Genomic DNA, 20,000 nt, shown 5'->3' on the forward strand with positions numbered 1-20,000 from the left:
TAGTATAGGGGTTTAGTGGGTTGTCGTAAGTAAAGGTGTTAGTCTCGCTATTCTATGCATTGGGGTCAGTTCTCTACATGGGGGTTAGTCGTATGGTTGGTGGGTATGGTTAGATATGTTATATATATGTTAGCTTATGGGTAATATAATAGGGGCAGGTATAATAAAGGGGGTTTAATGGGTTTCTCTGGTGACATTAGGCATCTTCGTGTGGCGATATCTTGTTTGTCTGAATTCTGCTGCGTTAGGTTGCTGAGGTCTGGGAAAGCGAAATCAGCGAAAAGGGGAGGGAGTGCTATGTCGCCATGCATGTAGATCACGTGCGTGGTAGGTGATGGTTAGTAGTGGTTACACGTCTGCTTCCACCAATAGGAATCATCGCTAATTTTGCAGTTTCCGCTGGCCGCTAGATGATTTGCATCGGTGTGTGTATGTTTGCAGTCTGCCAAAATCTTCCTGGATAATACCCATGAAATATGAGTGATACTTTTACTGATTTAGTCTTTGATAGCTCCAAGATGAATATTTTAGAAATAGATTATACTGAAACAAAGTTTAAAGTTATTTATCTAAAGATTCTAAAAAAAAATAAATCTAAATAGCAAGTGACTACGTTATCTTTAACGAGTTTTGGTCGACATCGTTCGACTTATTTCTTTTTTCAATCCATTTCTGAAGAAGTTAACAGCAAACAGAACACTTTGGCATAATTTTACACACCATTACTTAAAAAGGTGAATAAAAAAGTAAGTCAAATGGCTGAGTGCACTACGATTGCAAAAATTTCGTAGAAATTATGTGAAGCAAGATTAGCAATGATCCCAATAACGCTGACGCAAGCTTTTATTCTTTCAGCACTGTGTCTCACCATACAGCATTTGCTTTGGTAGCACCAGGCGATTCCATTCATCTAAAAACCGACTCCGATCTGAAAAGAGTCCAGTCTTCAGCTGAAAAAATCGTATGTTAGTTTCCACAACAAAGTCTGTACAACGTGTCACAGTATACAAATGTTTAGCTTAAGGTTAACCAGCCTCAGTTGCTGTAGCTCAACAATTTTCTTTATTTAATGGAAATGGGGTGGGGAGTAGTTAGGATTGGGGTCATTTTCCACATCTAAGTTTCTTTTTCTAGTTTCAAAGGAACGAAACTAAATTCAGCTGCAAACCACCAGTGATATAAATTTTGCTTTTTCCATTGTTCCTTGTTACCCCTGAAGATTATATTCGTGTTCCATAAAGTCACTTGTCAGTATTAGTATCTAAGTGCTCCCTAATATCGTATACAATGCAGATCAACTGGTGTGGCACTGTTGTTTACATCTTGTATTGCAGGCTACTTACTCGCTCCCCTTTCTTATATATATTCGAGTCCATCTCACTTGCCCTTACTGTACAGTATGTCCATTTGATCCTTTTTCTTTCACGTTCAGCGAATCTCAGGTTATCTTATCTTATTTCTCTTTTCTACTCGAGAAAGACGTTCTTGAATTCCCAAATGCGGCAGATAGATCTTCCGGCCATGACAAGCCGTTGTCTCCAGTCTCAGGGCTGTCCAACACCGACTTGAACTTTGTCCGGCATTGGGGCGGAGTCTCCAGTACTTTGTTGTGTTTGAAGACTCAACCGGTTTTTGACCGTCTCCCTGGTCTGTCGGTGGATTTCTTCCGTCCGGAGGGTGATGCCGAAAATGTCTTCGTGGTAACGGTTCTCGTCCTGCAAGAGAGAGAGACAGGAAATGACACTGTTGCTTTCATTCTGGAACTCATTAAGCTATTGCGCTCATCTCAGTGGCACCCCTCACTCCCCTTCTCTTCCTTCCCCTCCCTCCCTTTCCTCCCCTCCTTTACAGGGCAACACTTATTTCATTGTTACTGTTGTTAGTCTTTTGTATTAATCTTTGTGGCACGCCCTTAGCAAAAAAAAAAAAAAAAAAAAAAATTATATATATATATATATATATATATATATATATATATATATATATATATATATATATATATAACAATAATAATAATAATAATAATAATAATAATAATAATAATAATAATAATAATGATAATAATAATAATAATAATAATAGTAATAATAATAATAAATAAATAAATAAATAAACAAATAAATGAATAAATAAATAAATAAAAACATAGAAACCACTTCCACACATTTCATCCTCTACATACTCCACTCCCTTCAACCCTCTTTCCTCCCTCTTATCTTTGTACCTCCTGGATGACGGGTCATCCCTGCATCTTGTCCACTGCCCTGGGTCAGAAGTAGTGCCACTAGACACAGCACATCCACAGCAAGACCGCTGCGTTAATTCGGCGACCCCCTCCCCTCCGTCCCCTCATGCAGAAAAGAAGACGGGAAGAAATCCCTTCGGGATGCGTCAATTTATTTCTTATACATACTCCCTCACCCCCCATCCCCTACCCACTTTCCCTCATGCATCACAAAATCATCCATACACAACCCTTCTCCATTCACCCCTATCTTCTGTCCTCTCCCGTCCTTTCTCAACAGATATTCCCCTCTTTCCCAATGCCCCTTTTACCCTGTCCATCCATCTCATCTTAGGTCGACCCCTCATGTTCACTGCTTCCACCTTTGCCCTTCACACCTCTTTTAGTAGTCTCTCTTCACTCATTCTTTCCATGTGTCCAAACCATCCCAATACTACTCCCTTTCCACTCCTGTTCTCCTCCTCACTTCCTCATTTCTCACTCTATTCAGCCTAATAACCCCTACCATACTTCTCAGGCGTCTCATCTCAAACACATCTGAACTCCTCGTCTCTTCTTCCCTTATGTTCCATGTTTGTGCCTTGTACAGTGCTGTCGGCACAATCACTCCTTCATACAATCTCCTCTCAGCATCTATTCCCAAATGTCTATTTCTTATTACACTTTTTAACCCCCCACGGCATTTGCTCGCTTCTCTCAATCTTTATTCTACCTCCACCTCCACCCTTCCCTTTCCTGCCACATTGACACCCAAGTATTTAAAAATATCCACTTCCACTAGTCTGTCTCCCTTAATACTCACTTCCAGTCTACTGCCACTCTCTCCCTTTGTACATCTCATCACCTTACATTTACCCACATTTGTCTTCAACTTTCTTCTTTCGCACAGCATCCTAAACTCTGTCATGTATATATATATATATATATATATATATATATATGTATATATATATATATATATATATATATATATATATATGCATATATATATAAATATATAAATATATATATATATATATATACATATATATATATATATATATATATATTAACGAGGGCGGGGTAGGGGAAACATATTTGGAACACAAGAAGAACACTTACCCGCATCTGGAGCATAAGAGTCTCGACTTCTTGGTCTGTGAACTTGCCGTGCTCTTGTACGATAGCTTTGAGTTTCTGGTAAACGCATTCAGCCATTGTACAGTCGCCGCAGACGTAAAAGTGTCCCTTCTCCTCCACGATCTGACGGTACACTTCGCGTCCCATTTCCACTATTACGTCCTGCACGTACTTCTGCAGGAACAAGAAGGACGAGTCTTCCTTTAGCCTTCTACCTTGAATGCATCCTTGGGTCTTGGATTTGTATTCTACATACATGTGTACATATGTTCATACACACACACATACATACATACATACATACATACATACATACATACATACATATATACATGCCTACATACATACATACATACATATTTACATACATACATACATACATACATACATACATACATACATACATACATACATACATACATACATACATACATACATACATTCATACATATATACAGTATACACACATACCTACATAATGTACATACATGCATACATTCATACATACATACATACATACATACATACATACATACATACATACATCCAGTAAACACACATACCTACATAATGTACACATTGTACATGCATACATATATACATACATACATACATACATACATACATACATACATACATAAATACATACATACATACATATATACATACATACATACATACATACATACATACATACATACATACATACATACATACATACATACATACATACATACATACATACATACATACATACATACATACGAGTACATACATGTGTTAGCGTGGTATGATTGTATATCATACCATTATTATTGTACATTGCACTGGTGTGTTGCTTATTTGGGGAATTATATGTTTCCCCTTCTTTATAAAATAATCATATGTTTTGTTGTTTGTTTTATTATTTATTGTAATTATGTGTAATCATTGTGTATATTGTAATTATATTGGATATCGCAAATGCGATCCATGTCTGTTCGCGCCAATTTGGCAGCTTGGCGTCAGTTGGGAGCCAGCTCTCTTTGTATTCATACGCATTAGTTGTCAGTGGTATCAGAGATTACAGTGTACTTCCCACTATTAGATTTTCATTTCTTGTAGCCACCCGGTACATTTTGGTGGCAGCGTAAAGACAATCTTTTCGGTGATTTTTTTTTTTTTTCCATTGTGAACGTTCTGAAAAGACTTTAAATCGTAGCGCTGGACTATAGCCGGTCATAATAGCTGCATGTCTATGTCCGTTCTTTTCTCCCATTTTCATTCCATAGGCTACAGGATTTGCTTATTTGGGAGAAGTAGTAGTGCTTTCTCACTTTGGACCTGTGACTTTTTATTTAAAAGGCGGTGTTCAGGAGCATTGTGGTTGCGTAGAGTGCCATGTGATTTTATTGGGAGACGTTTCCCCCGAGAATCTTCCTGTTCGGCCTTTTTTTTGACTGATATCGCCGTCTGCTTTTGCGGGACGCTCTTTTATGGTTGCTGTGTGGATTGCAGTTTAAATTGGTGATTGGATGAGGACGGATTCGTGCTTGGATTGCATAAAAGCATTGGTCGGCGTCCCTGCCGGTATATGTTTACCACGACGGCTCATACATTGCGTCCGAAGACATTAGTTATTTTCGTTACCTACCAGTATTGTATATTTCCTTGCCTTAGGCATACCTGTATTCTCCTTTTTGAGATTTTGTGGCCATACTGTTGTATATACATATTTCATATCTACCGGTCGTGCCTTGGGCGGCCATTTTTATGACGTCACTAGTTGTTTACTTTTTGAAATGTTACCCCTCAGTGGATAGATTTTCTTTCGCCAGTGACGTCTTGCGTATACTTACGGTCTTAATATAATTTTTTTCTTCATTATTGATATATGTATTGCATTGTTTCTGTGTTTCAATGCTTCTGTTTGTGTGAATTATATCATTATCTTACGTTCGTGTCCCATGTCCATGTGATTTCTCTATATTATTATTATTTTTTTTTCATTATTTCATGCTTTGTGCAAGTGTGTTATATTTACATTATTTCTTGCTCAGTGTCAGTGTTTTCTATTCCTGCTGTATGTTATTACGCAGTGGGTTACAGTTGTCAAATCCTATCATGTCTAAGTCAAAGATGCCTTCGTTTATCAGTTCAAAAAACTCATCTGAGACAATGGCCCACACATTGACATTATTGCATCAAGAACCGTCGGTTATGAAATTCTCTGGTCAAGATTCCCATTATAAGGCGATTGATTTTATCCGCCAATGTGAGGACTCAATTGTGCACTCTAATGTTTCGACGGGGCACGAAAAGATCTCCTTTGTGAGGTCCCAGCTTGTGCCAAATTCTGTGGCATCGGAGTTACTTTCTGCGTCCTGTTTAGATCCCAAATCTCTGGATTATAATTATGACATCTTTAGGTCTAACTTCCTTAAACTTTTTTCAGATACCCCTGGTGGTGGTTCGTTCCATTGGTGTTTCAAACTGGCTGATACTCTCGTATCCCGACTGGGCACTCTTGATTATAGACGGGCGCAAGCTCAGGCCAGTATAATTGTTGTTGATGCTTTAGAGTCACTTTCACATTCAGATTGGGTAGATAATGGCAATATCACTTTAGATAGATTTCGTCTTAGTTTGGAATTTTTTTTTTTTTTTTTTTTTTTTTTTTTTTCCCTTCTGAGAGAAGAGCTGCATCTTCTCTCAAGTATACAACTGATGAGACTCTATTGTCTTTTGCGACAAGGCTTTCCTGTAAACTAGGGGAAGTGCCTTCTAGTTCCTTGTGTATTAGCAATGCTCTTCAACATGCCCATGTCCCTTGTTCTCCTCAGCCCTCTCAGTCTACATATCCTAGTCATAGCTCTCCTCAATCTACAGTTACCCCCCTCCCCTGTTATGTACCTTTTGTAACAGGTCTGGTCATTCAAGCGAATTATGTTACCGCCGTTGGCGCCAGGTACACAAGTCCAGACAGTCCCCTGTTTGCAGGAGTGTACCTACTGTTTCTTCTAATATGTCACATGACCCTTCTAGAGTAGAACCTCAAGGTAGACTCAGTTATTGCCATATCCATGGTCATTGTAAACACTTGACTGATCAATGTTTCAAGGTTTTGAAACTTAAGGATGAGACTTCTCAACAGTCTCGTCAATCCCATTTTCCCCAGCGCTTGTTTCACACCCCAAAGAGTTGACCAGTAATGTTCGGTCTCAAATAATTCCCTTTGTGGCTGTTGAGTCTTCTCAATTACTTACCTTTCAATTTCTTACTAGGGATACGCCTCTTTCTGTCACTGTAGATACTGGTGCAGAATGTAGTCTCTTAAGTAGAAAGTCTTATTTTGCTCTACGGGAATTGTATAATCTCCCTTTATCTCCCTTTTGTAATAAATTGCATTCTGTGCAAGGTTCTCCCTTGCTTCTTCTTGGATCTGTTTGTCTTCCCTTGCAGTTTCCCTCGCATGCTACAGTATTCCAAATCACTTTCGTTGTTGTTTCTGGTATTGCCCTTAAGTGTGACTGTCTCTTGGGTATTGATGCTCTTACAGCTCATGGTATAGATATTTCTCCTAATCGTCGTGTAGTGACTTTCTGCAATTTTGATATCTCTGCATCGGATAGGCCAGTTTCTGTTTGTGATTCTTCTGTGCTTGATCAGTCTGCACATGTGCCTGTACCAACTTCTAAGCGCTATAACCCTGTTTCTCATTGTGCTGCTGTTGTTATAGGAGAGCATCTTATTGCACCTTCAAGTTCTGTTCGTGTTCCGGTGCGCATCTCAAGTGCTCCGATAGGGTCTGACGTTCTCACTTTGCCTGACTCTATTCGTATTCGTCGCCTTGCATTAGAAGGAACTCTCTCCATATTCGCAAGGATCATGTTACCACGGCGATGGTAACCAACGTCACGGGTGCTCCTATTCCTCTCTCTCCTGACAGTCACTTGGTTCCTTTGAGGTGGTACACATTGCTACTTTCCAGGACTCGCCTATTATAGCAGCTTCTGTACTACAGTCTCCTCCAACACGTAACCCTGCTCACTTAGCTTCTGAGTTTGCCACATTTGTAGGCGAGATTGATTTTCCTGAAGAGATGCCTCGTCTCCTTGACCTGTTAGTTACTCACCGTCAGGCTTTGGGTTTACCAGGTGATCCGTTAGGGGTTACGGACCCTGTGGTTCATAGAATTGATCTTCAGCCAGGTACTCGTCCTGTTTACGTCCCCTCTTACAGGCTAACTTACTCTCGTCGGCCTATAGCCCAGTCCTTGGTTGACGATTTATTGCGTGAATGTGTTGTACAGGAGTCCCACTCAGAGTGGAACTCGCCTCTTCTCCTGGTGCCTAAGAAAGATGGATCTTTTCGTCCTGTTGTTGATTACAGGAGAGTTAAGAGGTCACTATTCCAGACCATTATCTTCTGCCTCTCTTAAGCGAGCTTCTTCAGTCCATTGGCACTGGTAATACGGTGTTCACCACCTTAGATTTAAAAGCAGGTTTTTGGCAGATACCCCTGGAGGAGAAGTCTCGTAAAGTCACGGCCTTCTCGACTCCCAGTGGGCACTATGAATGGCTTCGATGCCCCATGGGTTTGCGGAATGCTCCTTTGACTTGCCAGCGCTTAGTTAACTCCATTTTTCATGGCTTAATTGGGAATGGACTTTTTGTTTACCTGGATGATTTGATTTTAGTTTCCAAAGATGTGGAAAGCCACTTTTCTAAGTTGTCCATGGTCTTGCAACGTTTTGCTGAAGCTGGGTTGAAACTGAACTTACCCAAGTGTTCCTTATTCAAGTCTAGTATCCAATTCCTAGGTCATGTTGTAGACAAACATGGTATACACACCACAGGTGATAAAATCAAAGCGGTGAGAGACTTCCCTATACCGAGACAGTTGAACATGTACGTTCCTTCCTTGGACTTGCAAGATACTATCGTGCATTCATTAAAGACTTTGCTTCAATTGCCTCCCCTCTCACTCGCCTTCCCAAGAAGGACTCTTCCTTCCAGTGGCGTGATGTTCATCAGAATAGTTTTGATTCTTTGAAGCTTGCTCTTACTGTAGCGCCTGTGTTGGCCTTCCCTGATTACAGTCTTTCCTTTACAATTTGTACATATGCTTCTGGTACAGGCATTGGAGCCGTACTCATGCAACAAGTAGATGGATGTAGACCTCATGTTATTGCATATGCTAGTCGCATTCTTAATAAGCCTGAGTCCCGTTACTCTGTTACTCATTTAGAGGCCCTGGCAGTGATGTGGGTTTTAAAGCATTTCCGTGATACCATTTTTGGATATCCTATTACAGTCTACACGGACCACACTGCTGTCACTCAGCTTTGCAAGGGCAAAAATCTTTCATGCCGTCTAGCCAGATGGCTCCTCACGATCGAGGAATTCAATCCAACCCTTAAATATATCCCGGGGCGTGCGAACCACGTTGCTGATGCACTTTCACGGAATATCCCTGTTGCTGCTGTTACGGTGATTCATAACTTCTCCCTGCAAGACCTGGCCAAAGCTGAACGTGAAGACCCTGTTTGGTCTGCAGTCATTTATGCATTGGAGTCTGGTGATGATTCCACCTTACCAGCTTTACCAGTACCTCTGTCACAATTTTCCCTGCAGGACAAGGTTCTCATTTGTAATTGAGCAAGATGTGGCACAGCTAGTGATCCCTGAGTCTCTAGTTTCCGTTGTTTTGTCCCTTGCTCATGATGTCCCTCAGGTTGGTCACCCAGGTCGTGACAAATCTCTGGCCATGGCGCGTAAGAAGTATTATTGGCCTAAAATGCGACTAGACATTACCTCTCATGTAGCCCGGTGTAGTTCTTGTGCCCAGAACAAAGGTTCTACGAGCACTGCTCCATTTTAGAGTACCCTATTCCTTCTCACCCTTTTCAGACTGTGGCTATAGACCTTTTGCAACTGCCTTGTAGCACTCAAGGCTCTGTGTATGTCCTTGTGTGTGTGGATCACTTTAGTCGTTTTGTAGTCTTAGCTCCCTTACGTAACAAATCTGCACCAGTTGTAGTACATGCTTTAGTTTCCCATGTGTTGTGTCCATACACCACTCCTTCGGTGCTCCTTAGTGATAATGGGACGGAATTTAGGAACGAGGTTTTGGCAGGTATTTGCGAACGTTACGGCATCAAACAGACGTTCGTGACTGCTTATCATCCGGCGTCCAATGGTCTTGTGGAAAGGACGAACAGGAAAATTTTAGAGATCCCACGTCACCTTGCTAGTAATTTTCATGAGTCTTGGGAGGATTGGCTTCCCCATGTCAGTGCTTGTATCAATAGCATCATTAATGCTTCTACGGGCAAAACGCTTCATTATTTTATCTTTGGAGTTGAGAAACGGCTCCCATATGATGTGCTTGACAGCCCTGCTCGTCCCCTCTACAATTTAGATGACTATAGTAAAATCCAGAGTCATGTGATGCATGCCATTTATAATTATGTAAGAGATAAACTGGATGTTTCAAAGGCCGACATGTTGAAACAACAACATGCTCGTGCAAAACCTGTGACCATCGGTGTTGGTGATCATGTCTTCAAAAGCATGCCTGATCGCCAGTCGAAATTGAATTGTAAATTTGAGGGCCCCCTTTTGGTGACTGAACGCCTACACCCTAACAAGTTCAGGATTTTTTACCCTTCTACAGGCCTTGGCGAGATTTCACACTCTGATAGGCTCAAGAAGACTCAAGTGCCTATCCCTGCCTTTACCCGGCCTCCTCCAGGGCCCACTGTAAGAACTATGCCTTGTTTATCTACTCCTCATAATTATGACCTTAGGTCAAGGGGTCCTGTAATTACCTAAACTTTCATTGTGTATTGTTATGTATTCTTTGTGATGTTTACCATTTCTTTTTTGTGTGTGTCCTTTTCTTGGTTATAATGTGTTACTATTGTTTAGCTCTTAAGTGTACTGTTTTGAATTGTGTTTTGTCGTCTTTAGATATTAAGTATCATGTCCCGGACGTCCGGCAATTGCTGTATTTGTATTTTTGTTAACTGGCGCCAGTCTTATGTTCCTTTATGTGTTTGTATGTATTGTCTTTATGTAAGTAATTATGTATGTGTTTATCTAATGTATTGGGTGTGCTATTGTATCCATTTTCCCACATTTTTGTCTGCCACTGTTGCATATGTTGTGTATGTGTAGTTTGTCCTTGTGTATTTTGGATTCTCCTTGCCTCGGTTAGTCTTTTTCTTGTTTGCTCGGTGGGGTCACCGAGTGGTGCTGGCCGAGCGATGTGTTAGCGTGGTATGATTGTATATCATATCATTATTATTGTACATTGTACTGGTGTGTTGCTTATTTGGGGAATTATATGTTTCCCCCTCTTTATAAAATTGTCATATGTTTTGTTGTTTGTTGTTTTATTATTTATTGTAATTATGTGTAATCATTGTGTATATTGTAATTATATTGGCTATCGCAAATGCGATGCATGTCTGTTCGTGCCAAATTGGCAGCTTGGCGTCAGTTGGGAGCCAGCTCTCTTTGTATTCACACGCATTAGTTGTCAGTGGTATCAGAGATTACAGTGTACTTCCCACTATTAGACTTTCATTTCTTACATACGTACATACATACATACATGCATACATACATACATACATACATACATACATACATACATTCAAAAGCTTGACTTCAATCGTAGGAAAAATGATGGAAACTATCATCAGAGATGCTATCAAACATAATTTGGAAAATAACTGTGATAAATGATAGCCAGCAAGGATTTAGACGGAAACGTTCTTGCGTGACTAACTCACTGGAATTATGACAAAAGAAACAAAATAGATTTAATATATCTAGACTTTGCAAAAGCTTTTGATACCGTCCCCCACGAAAGACTACTTACTAAATTAGCTTTGCACGGAGTAAGTGGCAGCCTATTAAGTTGGACTAGTAATTGGTTAAATGATCGAAAACAGAGTTGTTCTAAATGGTAAAACTTCTAGATGGAAAAATGTTACGAGCGGAGTTCCTCAGGGTCCCGTTCTTGGGCTCACTTCTATTCATAGCATATATAAGTGATGTAGACCACGGACTAAAATCTATCGTCTTCAAATTTGCTGATGATACGAAACTGTGCGAAATGGCAAATGAGCACTTAAACCAATTAGATATTCAAGAAGACTTAGATAAGTTACAGCAATGGTCTGAAAAGTGGCTAATGAAATTTAACACAAGTAAATGCAAGGTTATGCACATAGGTAAAAATAACAGTAAGTACGATTACAAGCTATTTGGAAATTCGTTAACAAAAGTGGATAGTGAAAAGGATCTCGGCGTAATTATCACTAACGATCTCAAGTCTTCTAAGCAGTGTATTTCAGCCTCTAAGAAAGCAAATAAGATTCTAGAACTGATTGCGCGATCTTTTGACTTCAGAAGTCCATCACTCATTAACAAGTTATATAAATCGTTAGTTCGTCTACATTTGGAATATGCTGTTTCCGTATGGTCACCGAATCTCATTAAAGACATTGACAGATTGGAAACAGTACAACGGCGAGCCACAAAACTGATTCCAAATATAAAAAAAAAAGATCATACGAAAATAGACTAATTCATATGAATTTGTTTTCCCTAAAGAAGCGTAGGCTTATAAATGACTTGATACAGGTCTTTAAGATTTTAAAGGGCATTGACAACATCAAAAGTAACAAAATTTTCACACTGAATGAGAATCCAACAAGAAATAATGGTCTCAAACTGTCAGTAAATAGATTTAATTTGGAAGTGGGTAGAAACAACTTTGCCATCCGTGTAGTTAGTAAATGGAATAAACTTTCTGCTGAGACATTGGAATGTAGTTCAGTTCGAAGCTTCAAGATTCGTTTAGATCAGTGGTTCCCAAACTAGGGGGCGCCCCCCCCCTAGGGAGGCGTGAGGAGGATACAAGGGGGGCGCGAAGTCATCTGCTAAAAAATATTTGTTTAATTAGAATAATAAAATCATTCAAAGAACAAATATCTACCATCACATACATACAAATTATGATTATAGCAGTCACTCCAACCCGTTTTCTATTAAGCTAGTTCTCCAACGTTTTGGACTTGTCACCGATACCAACCACACTGACGCCACTGAGGTACTCGTCACAAACTCCAAATACTTCAACCCGTCAACCCGAGCATATATTCACCTTGTCCATGGTAGGGATTTATTTCACTCTTCAATTCTGGATCACATACCTTTCTTAGTTGTTAACCTTTATTTACTATAACTGGTGAGCAATGTGATAATTTTTCCATAAGAAATTTTTGTGTGATTGCTTTCTTGCTCATACTTACTCATACAATCCATATATAGATTGGAGTGTTATTGTGATTTCATATGTGATATTACAATGGCTGTTCCGCTGCATATAATTGTGTCAATGTTTTCAGCACGTTCTTACATCATATCCGAAATGTTTGTTTGTATCAGTGGTTGTTGTGTCGTTAGCGCGGGTCAACTGAAATTGTATGTGTGTTTGTGTGTAGTATATGATGTGGTGAACGGGGACGATGGGGGCGCGTATGAGTGACATTATAACCTTGACGATTTGCAAGAGTAGAACGATGCAGTATGGAATGTCTTATTGATTGTGTGAAGTACTCGTTGTGATAGAAAGTGTAAGAGGTGAATAATACGCGGTGAGTTTTGTACGCTAGTTTAAATGTATGTTCGAGTATAGGCGGCGAATTAAGTGTGTGTGACAAATTAAGTGTACTGTATAACTGAGCCTTTTCGTGCGTGTAGTTTTAATCCGTTTGCTTCTTCTCGTTGTATTTTCCGCTGTTGTTCTCATTGTCATTATTGTTAAGATATAAACCACGTGGGGTGCTGAATATTTGTGGTATGTTACAGATTTATGATTTCCCGTTGTGTGATCTATGTTATATGAATGTGTGGTGTGGTGCATCCCAATGTGTTTTGGGTGAAATATCTCCCCATATAACCAAAAGTATGTGAAGAAGCACTTCGTGTGATTCTTCCCTTTTCTTCTACTTATCTTTGTGAAGCAGGGTTTTCAGCTCTTGTTGTCCTGAAAACAAAACAGCGCAACCGACTTGATGTAGAAAATGACTTGCGTTGTGCGCTGTCATCCTTCAATCCTAGAATTTCTAATCTTGTGAGGAAGAAGCAGCAGCATCCATCTCACTAAATTAGTTCATAAATTGTGCCTTAGTCTCATGAGTCTTTCCAAATATTATATGCCATGTTTTCAAATTATCTATTCTTAAAATTGCAAGTAAATTTTGTCAATAAGCTTATGTTAAAACTTTTTTTTTTTGCTCCCTTTGAACCAAATGTTTCGTTTTTATTTACTTAGAAAAATGTCTCAGGAATGTACTACTATTTGTTTGAGTGACTTTCATTACTAAAATTTAATACAAAGAGAAATCTGTTTTCCTGAACGATGCTATGAAATAAATGCAAGAATCATTTCACATGAACAAAAAAGGGAGGGGGGCGTGCGAGTCTACTGGAAGCAAAAAAGGGCCGTCAGGTAAGATAGTTTGGGAACCACTAGTTTAGATAAACACCTAAGCAAGATGCTGTAATGCCTGTCATTTATCTTATATTATCTGTTTATTTGTTTGTTATTATTTGTGTTTGTTTATTATTATTTACTTGCTTTTCTTTTATTATTACTTATCTGTTAACCTATTATTATTTACTGTTTATTTGTTTCTTTAATACTTAACTATACTTATGCGTTTATTTATTTTATTTATTCCTATACTATTATAACTTTTATTTATTTATTTAATTTTCGTTATTATATATATATTTTCACATACAACCTAGTTGTAATCCTTACATACATACATACATACATACATACATACATACATACATACATACATACATACATACATACATACATACATACATACATACATACATACATACATGCATACATACATGCATGCTTACATGCATGCATACATACATACATACATACACGCATAGATACATACATACATACATATGTGCATATACATACATACATACATACATACATACGTACATACATACATAAATACATACATACATACATACATACATACATACATACATACAGACATACGTACATACATAAATACATATGTACATACACACATAGTGAATACATAAGACCCTTTTTCCTTTACATGGGGATGTGGTGAAGTAAAAAAACACTTCCAATGCATCCACATCTACCGCCCATTCCATATCAGCAAGTCCCCGACACAAACGTCTTACCTTTGGGATATGATGTTCTCTCGACAGGGCCAAGGGGGCTGGGTTGAGGACACCCATCTTCCGCATTTCTTCCTTTTCTTCGGCGTATAAGTCGAGAGAACGCGTTCTGCATCCGAAGAAGAGGGTCATCTTGCCTACCTTAACTGTGGGGAGTAAAAGAAGAGGTCAGATATTAGTTTAAGGTACAAAGAGGTTAGTATTTTCTTTACGTGCTTCGTCATAAACGACATCTGAGGTCTGTTTATGTCACAAATGGGTAGTAGTTTCTCCACGTGCTTGATGAGAGTAGAGAGAGAGGAGGGAAGAGCTAGAGAGATACATAGATAAATAGATCGATAGATAGGTAGAGAGAGAAAGCAGGAAGGGTTGGTCAGTACCTCCTTCTTGCTGGGCAATGTGCGCCCGGTGGTGCCAGAATGACCGGAAGGGCGCTATTCCGGTCCCGGGGCCCACCAGGATGACCGGACGCTCGTAGTCGTTGGGCATGTGGTAGCTGGTGGCACTGAAAAAGAGGAAATGGGTCTAAGGTTAACCTCTAGTTAATGGCTTCGGCCGTAAATAGGAATTTCGAAGTATGTTGGACCACTATTTTTTTTCTTTCTTTCTTTTCTTTCTTTTTTTGCTATGACATGCGCATTGTACCGTTTATTGTGCTATGGTATTGTACAACCAAATACAGTGGGATGTACTCGTAGGTTCATCTTATAGAAATACTACAGAGGTTCCAATACTTTTTAAGAGGATAATCCAATCCTTGTCTGGATAATCATAACAAAACAGTCAAAGTTTTGGCCACTTTGAATCGCCTCAAACAGAAAGATTAATTTAAAAAGCCACTAAAACATTATGAATTGCACTGAAGATTCACAAGTGATATTTGTATAAATTAGGTATTTATTAGTAAGTACTAATTTATAGAAAATGTTATTGGGTTTCCCCTACTCCCTTTCGCTAAAAAGAGATTTAAATCGAGGATCCAGTTCATGTCAAGTACTTGAATACAATACATACATTCCGAAAGCCCTTTCCCTCTTATAAACGGAATAGCCAAATTAAAACACACTTTATAAATACCTAAACCCAATTAACGTCCCTCTGACTACATAAAACTAATTAGTTTTAGGACACACTAGACAAATTCTATACATCTCACCTACTGACAAAGCATTCCACCATTTGTCCTGGTTTGATGTTTTTGAGGAATGTCGAGCAGACGCCATAATGGATGGGTCCCTTGCCACCTAAGGGGAGGACAAGAGAAAATAAAAAGTATTTTATTCATATTAGATATTAGTGACTAAGACCACTCAAAACTGTTCTTATCACTGACAATGATCCTCCAAAGGTTTTCTTATTCTATCCAAATTATTTACAGTTCGATGGCAAAGGTCCAGAGAACTTCCAAAGTCATGAACGGACTTACGATTCCCAAAAGTTTCACACTTTACAAAGATATTTACAATAAAGAGAACTGTAAGTTGGTTTGGGCTTCACCCACCTTCAGTGCGGTACTCGACAACAGCCACCGTCACATGGATCTCCCCCGGATGCGCCTTCGGAGAGGAACTGATGGAGTAGAAGCGGGACTGCATCAAGGGCAGCTGCGTCAGGAGGACGCCTGCGTCGATGCTCACGCTATGGAATTCCTCAAGAACTTCCTTCAGGTGAGGATAGTGCCAGTGTTTCCAGTCTTCGTATTCTTGCGGATCCTGGAAACATATCAACGCAAGAAAAAGATTCCGCAAGACTCAATCTGTGAAAAAAAGATTCTAGGTGATCCTCCTGGGTCCTGGAAAAGTATCAACGCAAGGTCATGACTTCTTCTGTATGAAGAAGATTCCAGGAGCCTCCCGTGTCCTGGAAATGTACCAACGCAAAGTCGTGACTCATTCTGTGTGAAGAAGATTCCGAGAGATCCTCTTGGGATCACACGATGAAGGATCCTGGTGTCCTTCTCACACGGAGTACGCTGGAGGCTGCTTTAAGTGTATGCTAGAGTGTTTGGTGGCGTAATCAGAAGCGTGCTGGTCTCGCATTTGATTAGTTGTGGGTTCGAATCCAGCCCCGTATCTCCGATTCTCAGCGGTGACTGTTACCTGCCCAAAGAGTCCTTCAAGTGCAAAGGCCAAAAGTGACGGTTTCGGCCTCAGTTACTCAGCGCCCCCTGGTGTAGGCTCTTCACCTTTTATACATAATGTGTTTGTTTACTTTTCTATCTCTTTCTGTATACAAGGGACCAATGATAGGCGTCTGAGAGAATCATCACCCCTCCACCTATTTTCGAAACCCGTAAAACCAGGAAGCAGTGCATTAGCGCCAGAAATAAAGCAAACAGAGCATTAGGCTTCATTGCTAGGACGGTAACAAATAGAAGTGCAGAGGTAATTATTAAACTCTATCTAGCGATAGTTAGACCCATCCTTGACTATGCGGTACAGTTTTGGTCTCCGTCCTACAAAATGGACATAAATTCACTAGAATCAGTACAGAGAAGAATGACCAAAATGATACAAGGACTCGGAAATTTGCCTTACGAAGAGAGGCTTAGGCACCTAAACTTACACTCTCGGATCAAAGGCTATAAGGTCATCACGGTGGTGATGGATACTGTAGACCTTATGGTCTTTTGCAGTCTCCTTTATTTCTTATGTTCTTATGTTCTTATGTTCTTATGTTCTTATGTTCTTATGTCAGCCCTTTCGCTTTCATCAGGAGGTGGAGCCCTGAGAGGCTGACACTTGGTCTCCAGACCTGGCCCAAAATGTTCATAATTTCTATTACATTTCCTCTACCTTCTCACATGAGAGGTAACACCTGTGACTGCTCCCTTCCTTCTACTATTACTACTTTCAATCATTGAAGTAGAAACAGTCCCACATTAATGCAGCGTAGACATTAGTCCAAAGTTCCTTCCTTGAGAGATCTATGGGTGGGCCTGAGGACCGTTGTCGGCTATTGTGGGGCTTGGGGGATTCCAGTCAGTGAAACTCGAGGCAACTATTATTTTCCATCCAATCTAGTTCTGGACTGACAGATTGAAAGGTCTTTTGTCGGTAGCCTTGCGTCGCCATGACAACGATGTAAATAAAAACTCGTTATATCATCATCAACAGAGGGCCTGCGCAAAGAACGGTGTACCTCAAAAATAAAAATGCATAGCGACTATGAAAAACAATGAATAAATAAATAAATAGACGGATGAATGAAATATAAAAATCAATAAATAAACAAATAGATTAACAATTACATAAGTAAAAACTATAAGATAAAAATGTATGGGCCTACTAGTCACATCATGATTAAACTAGGAAATATAGTAGATAAATAAACAAGTAAATAAATGAATAAACAAATGAATAAATAGATGAACAAGTAAATAGACAAATAAGTAAATAGATAAGTAATGTAAAATAAGAGTGTATATTAGTCATATCGAAATTAAAGTCCATACTCGTAGGCAAATATTGTATATTGAATGAAAATATATTTCTAATGCAAAAGGTGAACCAACGTTATCTGATTTCATGTAGATTAAACTAGGCGACGTCATCTATAAAAAGATCGTCTGTGGTCAACAAATTAATGTTGTTAGAAATAGTATAGCATTTACTAAACTAGAATAGTCTAGCGACAGCTAGAAAAAAGTCCCTAAAATGAAAACCTGAATTAGTGGTTCGAGTCCCGCCCAGTGTCAACGTATGGCGACAAAAGAAAAGAGAGAGATGGTCTGAACAGACCTACCGATGCGAGTTGATCCAGCCGTGTGCGGTGGCCGTTGTCGCCGGCGAACTGGGCGAGGAGGTGAAGGAAGTTCGGCGTCGGCGGCGTCGTGACATCGAGGAAGCGTGTGAGGAGTTCGCGAACACTCCCCTGAGGGAGCCGCCTGTGGGGCTCCCACGTTTTGATGACTTCTATACAGAGAGAGAGAGAGAGAGAGAGAGAGAGAGAGAGAGAGAGAGAGAAAGAGAGAGAGATAGAAGTAGTTCCTTGATGGTTGTCACAAAACACAATAGAATATAAGATCTAGGATATAATTTTTTTTTCAAATGGTTTCTTCTTGGTTCTTTGACGGTCTTTAATGTACTAGTGTATAGGATCTAGTATATAATTAATTTTTTCCTGATAAGTATAGATACTTATAAAGGACTATTTTAAATCTAAATGGTATCTACATACCATATACATACGCACATATATTGTCATGCAATTAGTTTTGTCGGGCTGTATGCTTTGTCCGGAGAAGCAATCGTACACCGCAGCCTGGCTTGACCTGACGCTGGCTTGGACATGACTAGAGGAGATCACGTGACTAGCTCGAGCAGGTTAGATGCTCTCAAGTAGTCGTCTTGCACATGCGCGACTTAGGCCTATTTAAGCGGGGCGTTGAGTTGTGACGGTGTAAGAGTGAGGTTATACAGTTCACTAAAACCAACTGCGTAGTTTCCCTCGGACATGAAACACTATGGCTGAAGCCTTCCGCAAACGAAGTATATTCGATGACTCGGACGGTGACGAAGACAGCGCTGTGGGGCTCAAAACCGCTACCAAGGCGAGACGGACCGACAATGGTGGCAAGAGCTCCCACCCACTAGACCATGGCAACCAGGAGATGATGGAGGACTCCGGCACCTCCATGTGTTTGGATTCAGCTGAGGTGTTGGCACTTCAGACAGCTTCATGATCCTCTTAAACCACGTGAATAATCGGGCCTCCGTTGCCGTATTCCTCGACCTGGAGAAGGCTTTCGAATAGGCATGCCCCCTCGCGATCCTGGTAGCTCTGGTCAGCAAATGTATCCAAGGGCGGCTACTAGCATGGATTGAGAATTACTTACGGGGGTGGCGCACCAGTGTCATATTCCAGGGCCACACGTTATCCTACAGGACCTACAAGAACGGGACTCCATAGGGAGGGGATCCTGGGTCTCGTTCTCTTCATCCTGCTGATGGAGCAACTGGTCAGCCTGCCATTCACGGCTGACACAGTGCTCCTCAGCTACGCCGATGGTTTGGTCCTCGTCATTACCGGAAACAGTGATCTGATCGCCAAAGCACAGGGGGCCCTCAGTATCCTGAGCGAGAGGACCGAGGAACTAGGACTGAAGGTTTCATCATGGAAAGTCCGAAGCCATGATGTTCATGGTACCCGCACCAAACCAGCATCTTCATGTCCAGGATGTAAGGCTCAACTGGACACAGGTCTATCAGTACCTCGGGGTATGGCTACATCACCGGCTGACCTTTGCCCGTCAGGTTACCTACCTGAGGGAGAGGACCCATGCGAGGACCACAGTGATGAGAGGCATGGCAAGACCGGGGATAGGGACGTGCTACGCCGTCTTGCGACTCTACTATGTGCAGGCCGCCCGCTCCCTAGTCGAATACAGT

General features: G+C 40.3%; 1 protein-coding gene across 1 annotated transcript in view; it reads right to left on the bottom strand.

Moving 5' to 3' along the window:
- Window positions 1–1,052: 1,052 nt before the first annotated feature.
- The window catches only part of LOC143023687 (nitric oxide synthase, salivary gland-like), an 89,576-nt gene continuing 70,628 nt past the window's right edge, over window positions 1,053–20,000 (bottom strand). The window contains exons 9-15 of the mRNA XM_076182299.1: window positions 18,355–18,524; window positions 16,112–16,322; window positions 15,767–15,854; window positions 14,999–15,115; window positions 14,614–14,770; window positions 3,347–3,538; window positions 1,053–1,715 (exon numbers count right to left, since the gene is read on the bottom strand). Of these exons, the coding sequence (XP_076038414.1) occupies window positions 1,545–1,715; window positions 3,347–3,538; window positions 14,614–14,770; window positions 14,999–15,115; window positions 15,767–15,854; window positions 16,112–16,322; window positions 18,355–18,524 (1,106 nt within the window). The 3' untranslated portion in view covers window positions 1,053–1,544. The remainder of the gene's footprint in view (window positions 1,716–3,346; window positions 3,539–14,613; window positions 14,771–14,998; window positions 15,116–15,766; window positions 15,855–16,111; window positions 16,323–18,354; window positions 18,525–20,000) is intronic.

The sequence above is a fragment of the Oratosquilla oratoria genome, unplaced genomic scaffold (assembly GCF_046742065.1).
Source record: "Oratosquilla oratoria isolate Oo_2021 unplaced genomic scaffold, ASM4674206v1 SCAFFOLD55, whole genome shotgun sequence".
NCBI lineage: Eukaryota > Metazoa > Arthropoda > Malacostraca > Stomatopoda > Squillidae > Oratosquilla > Oratosquilla oratoria.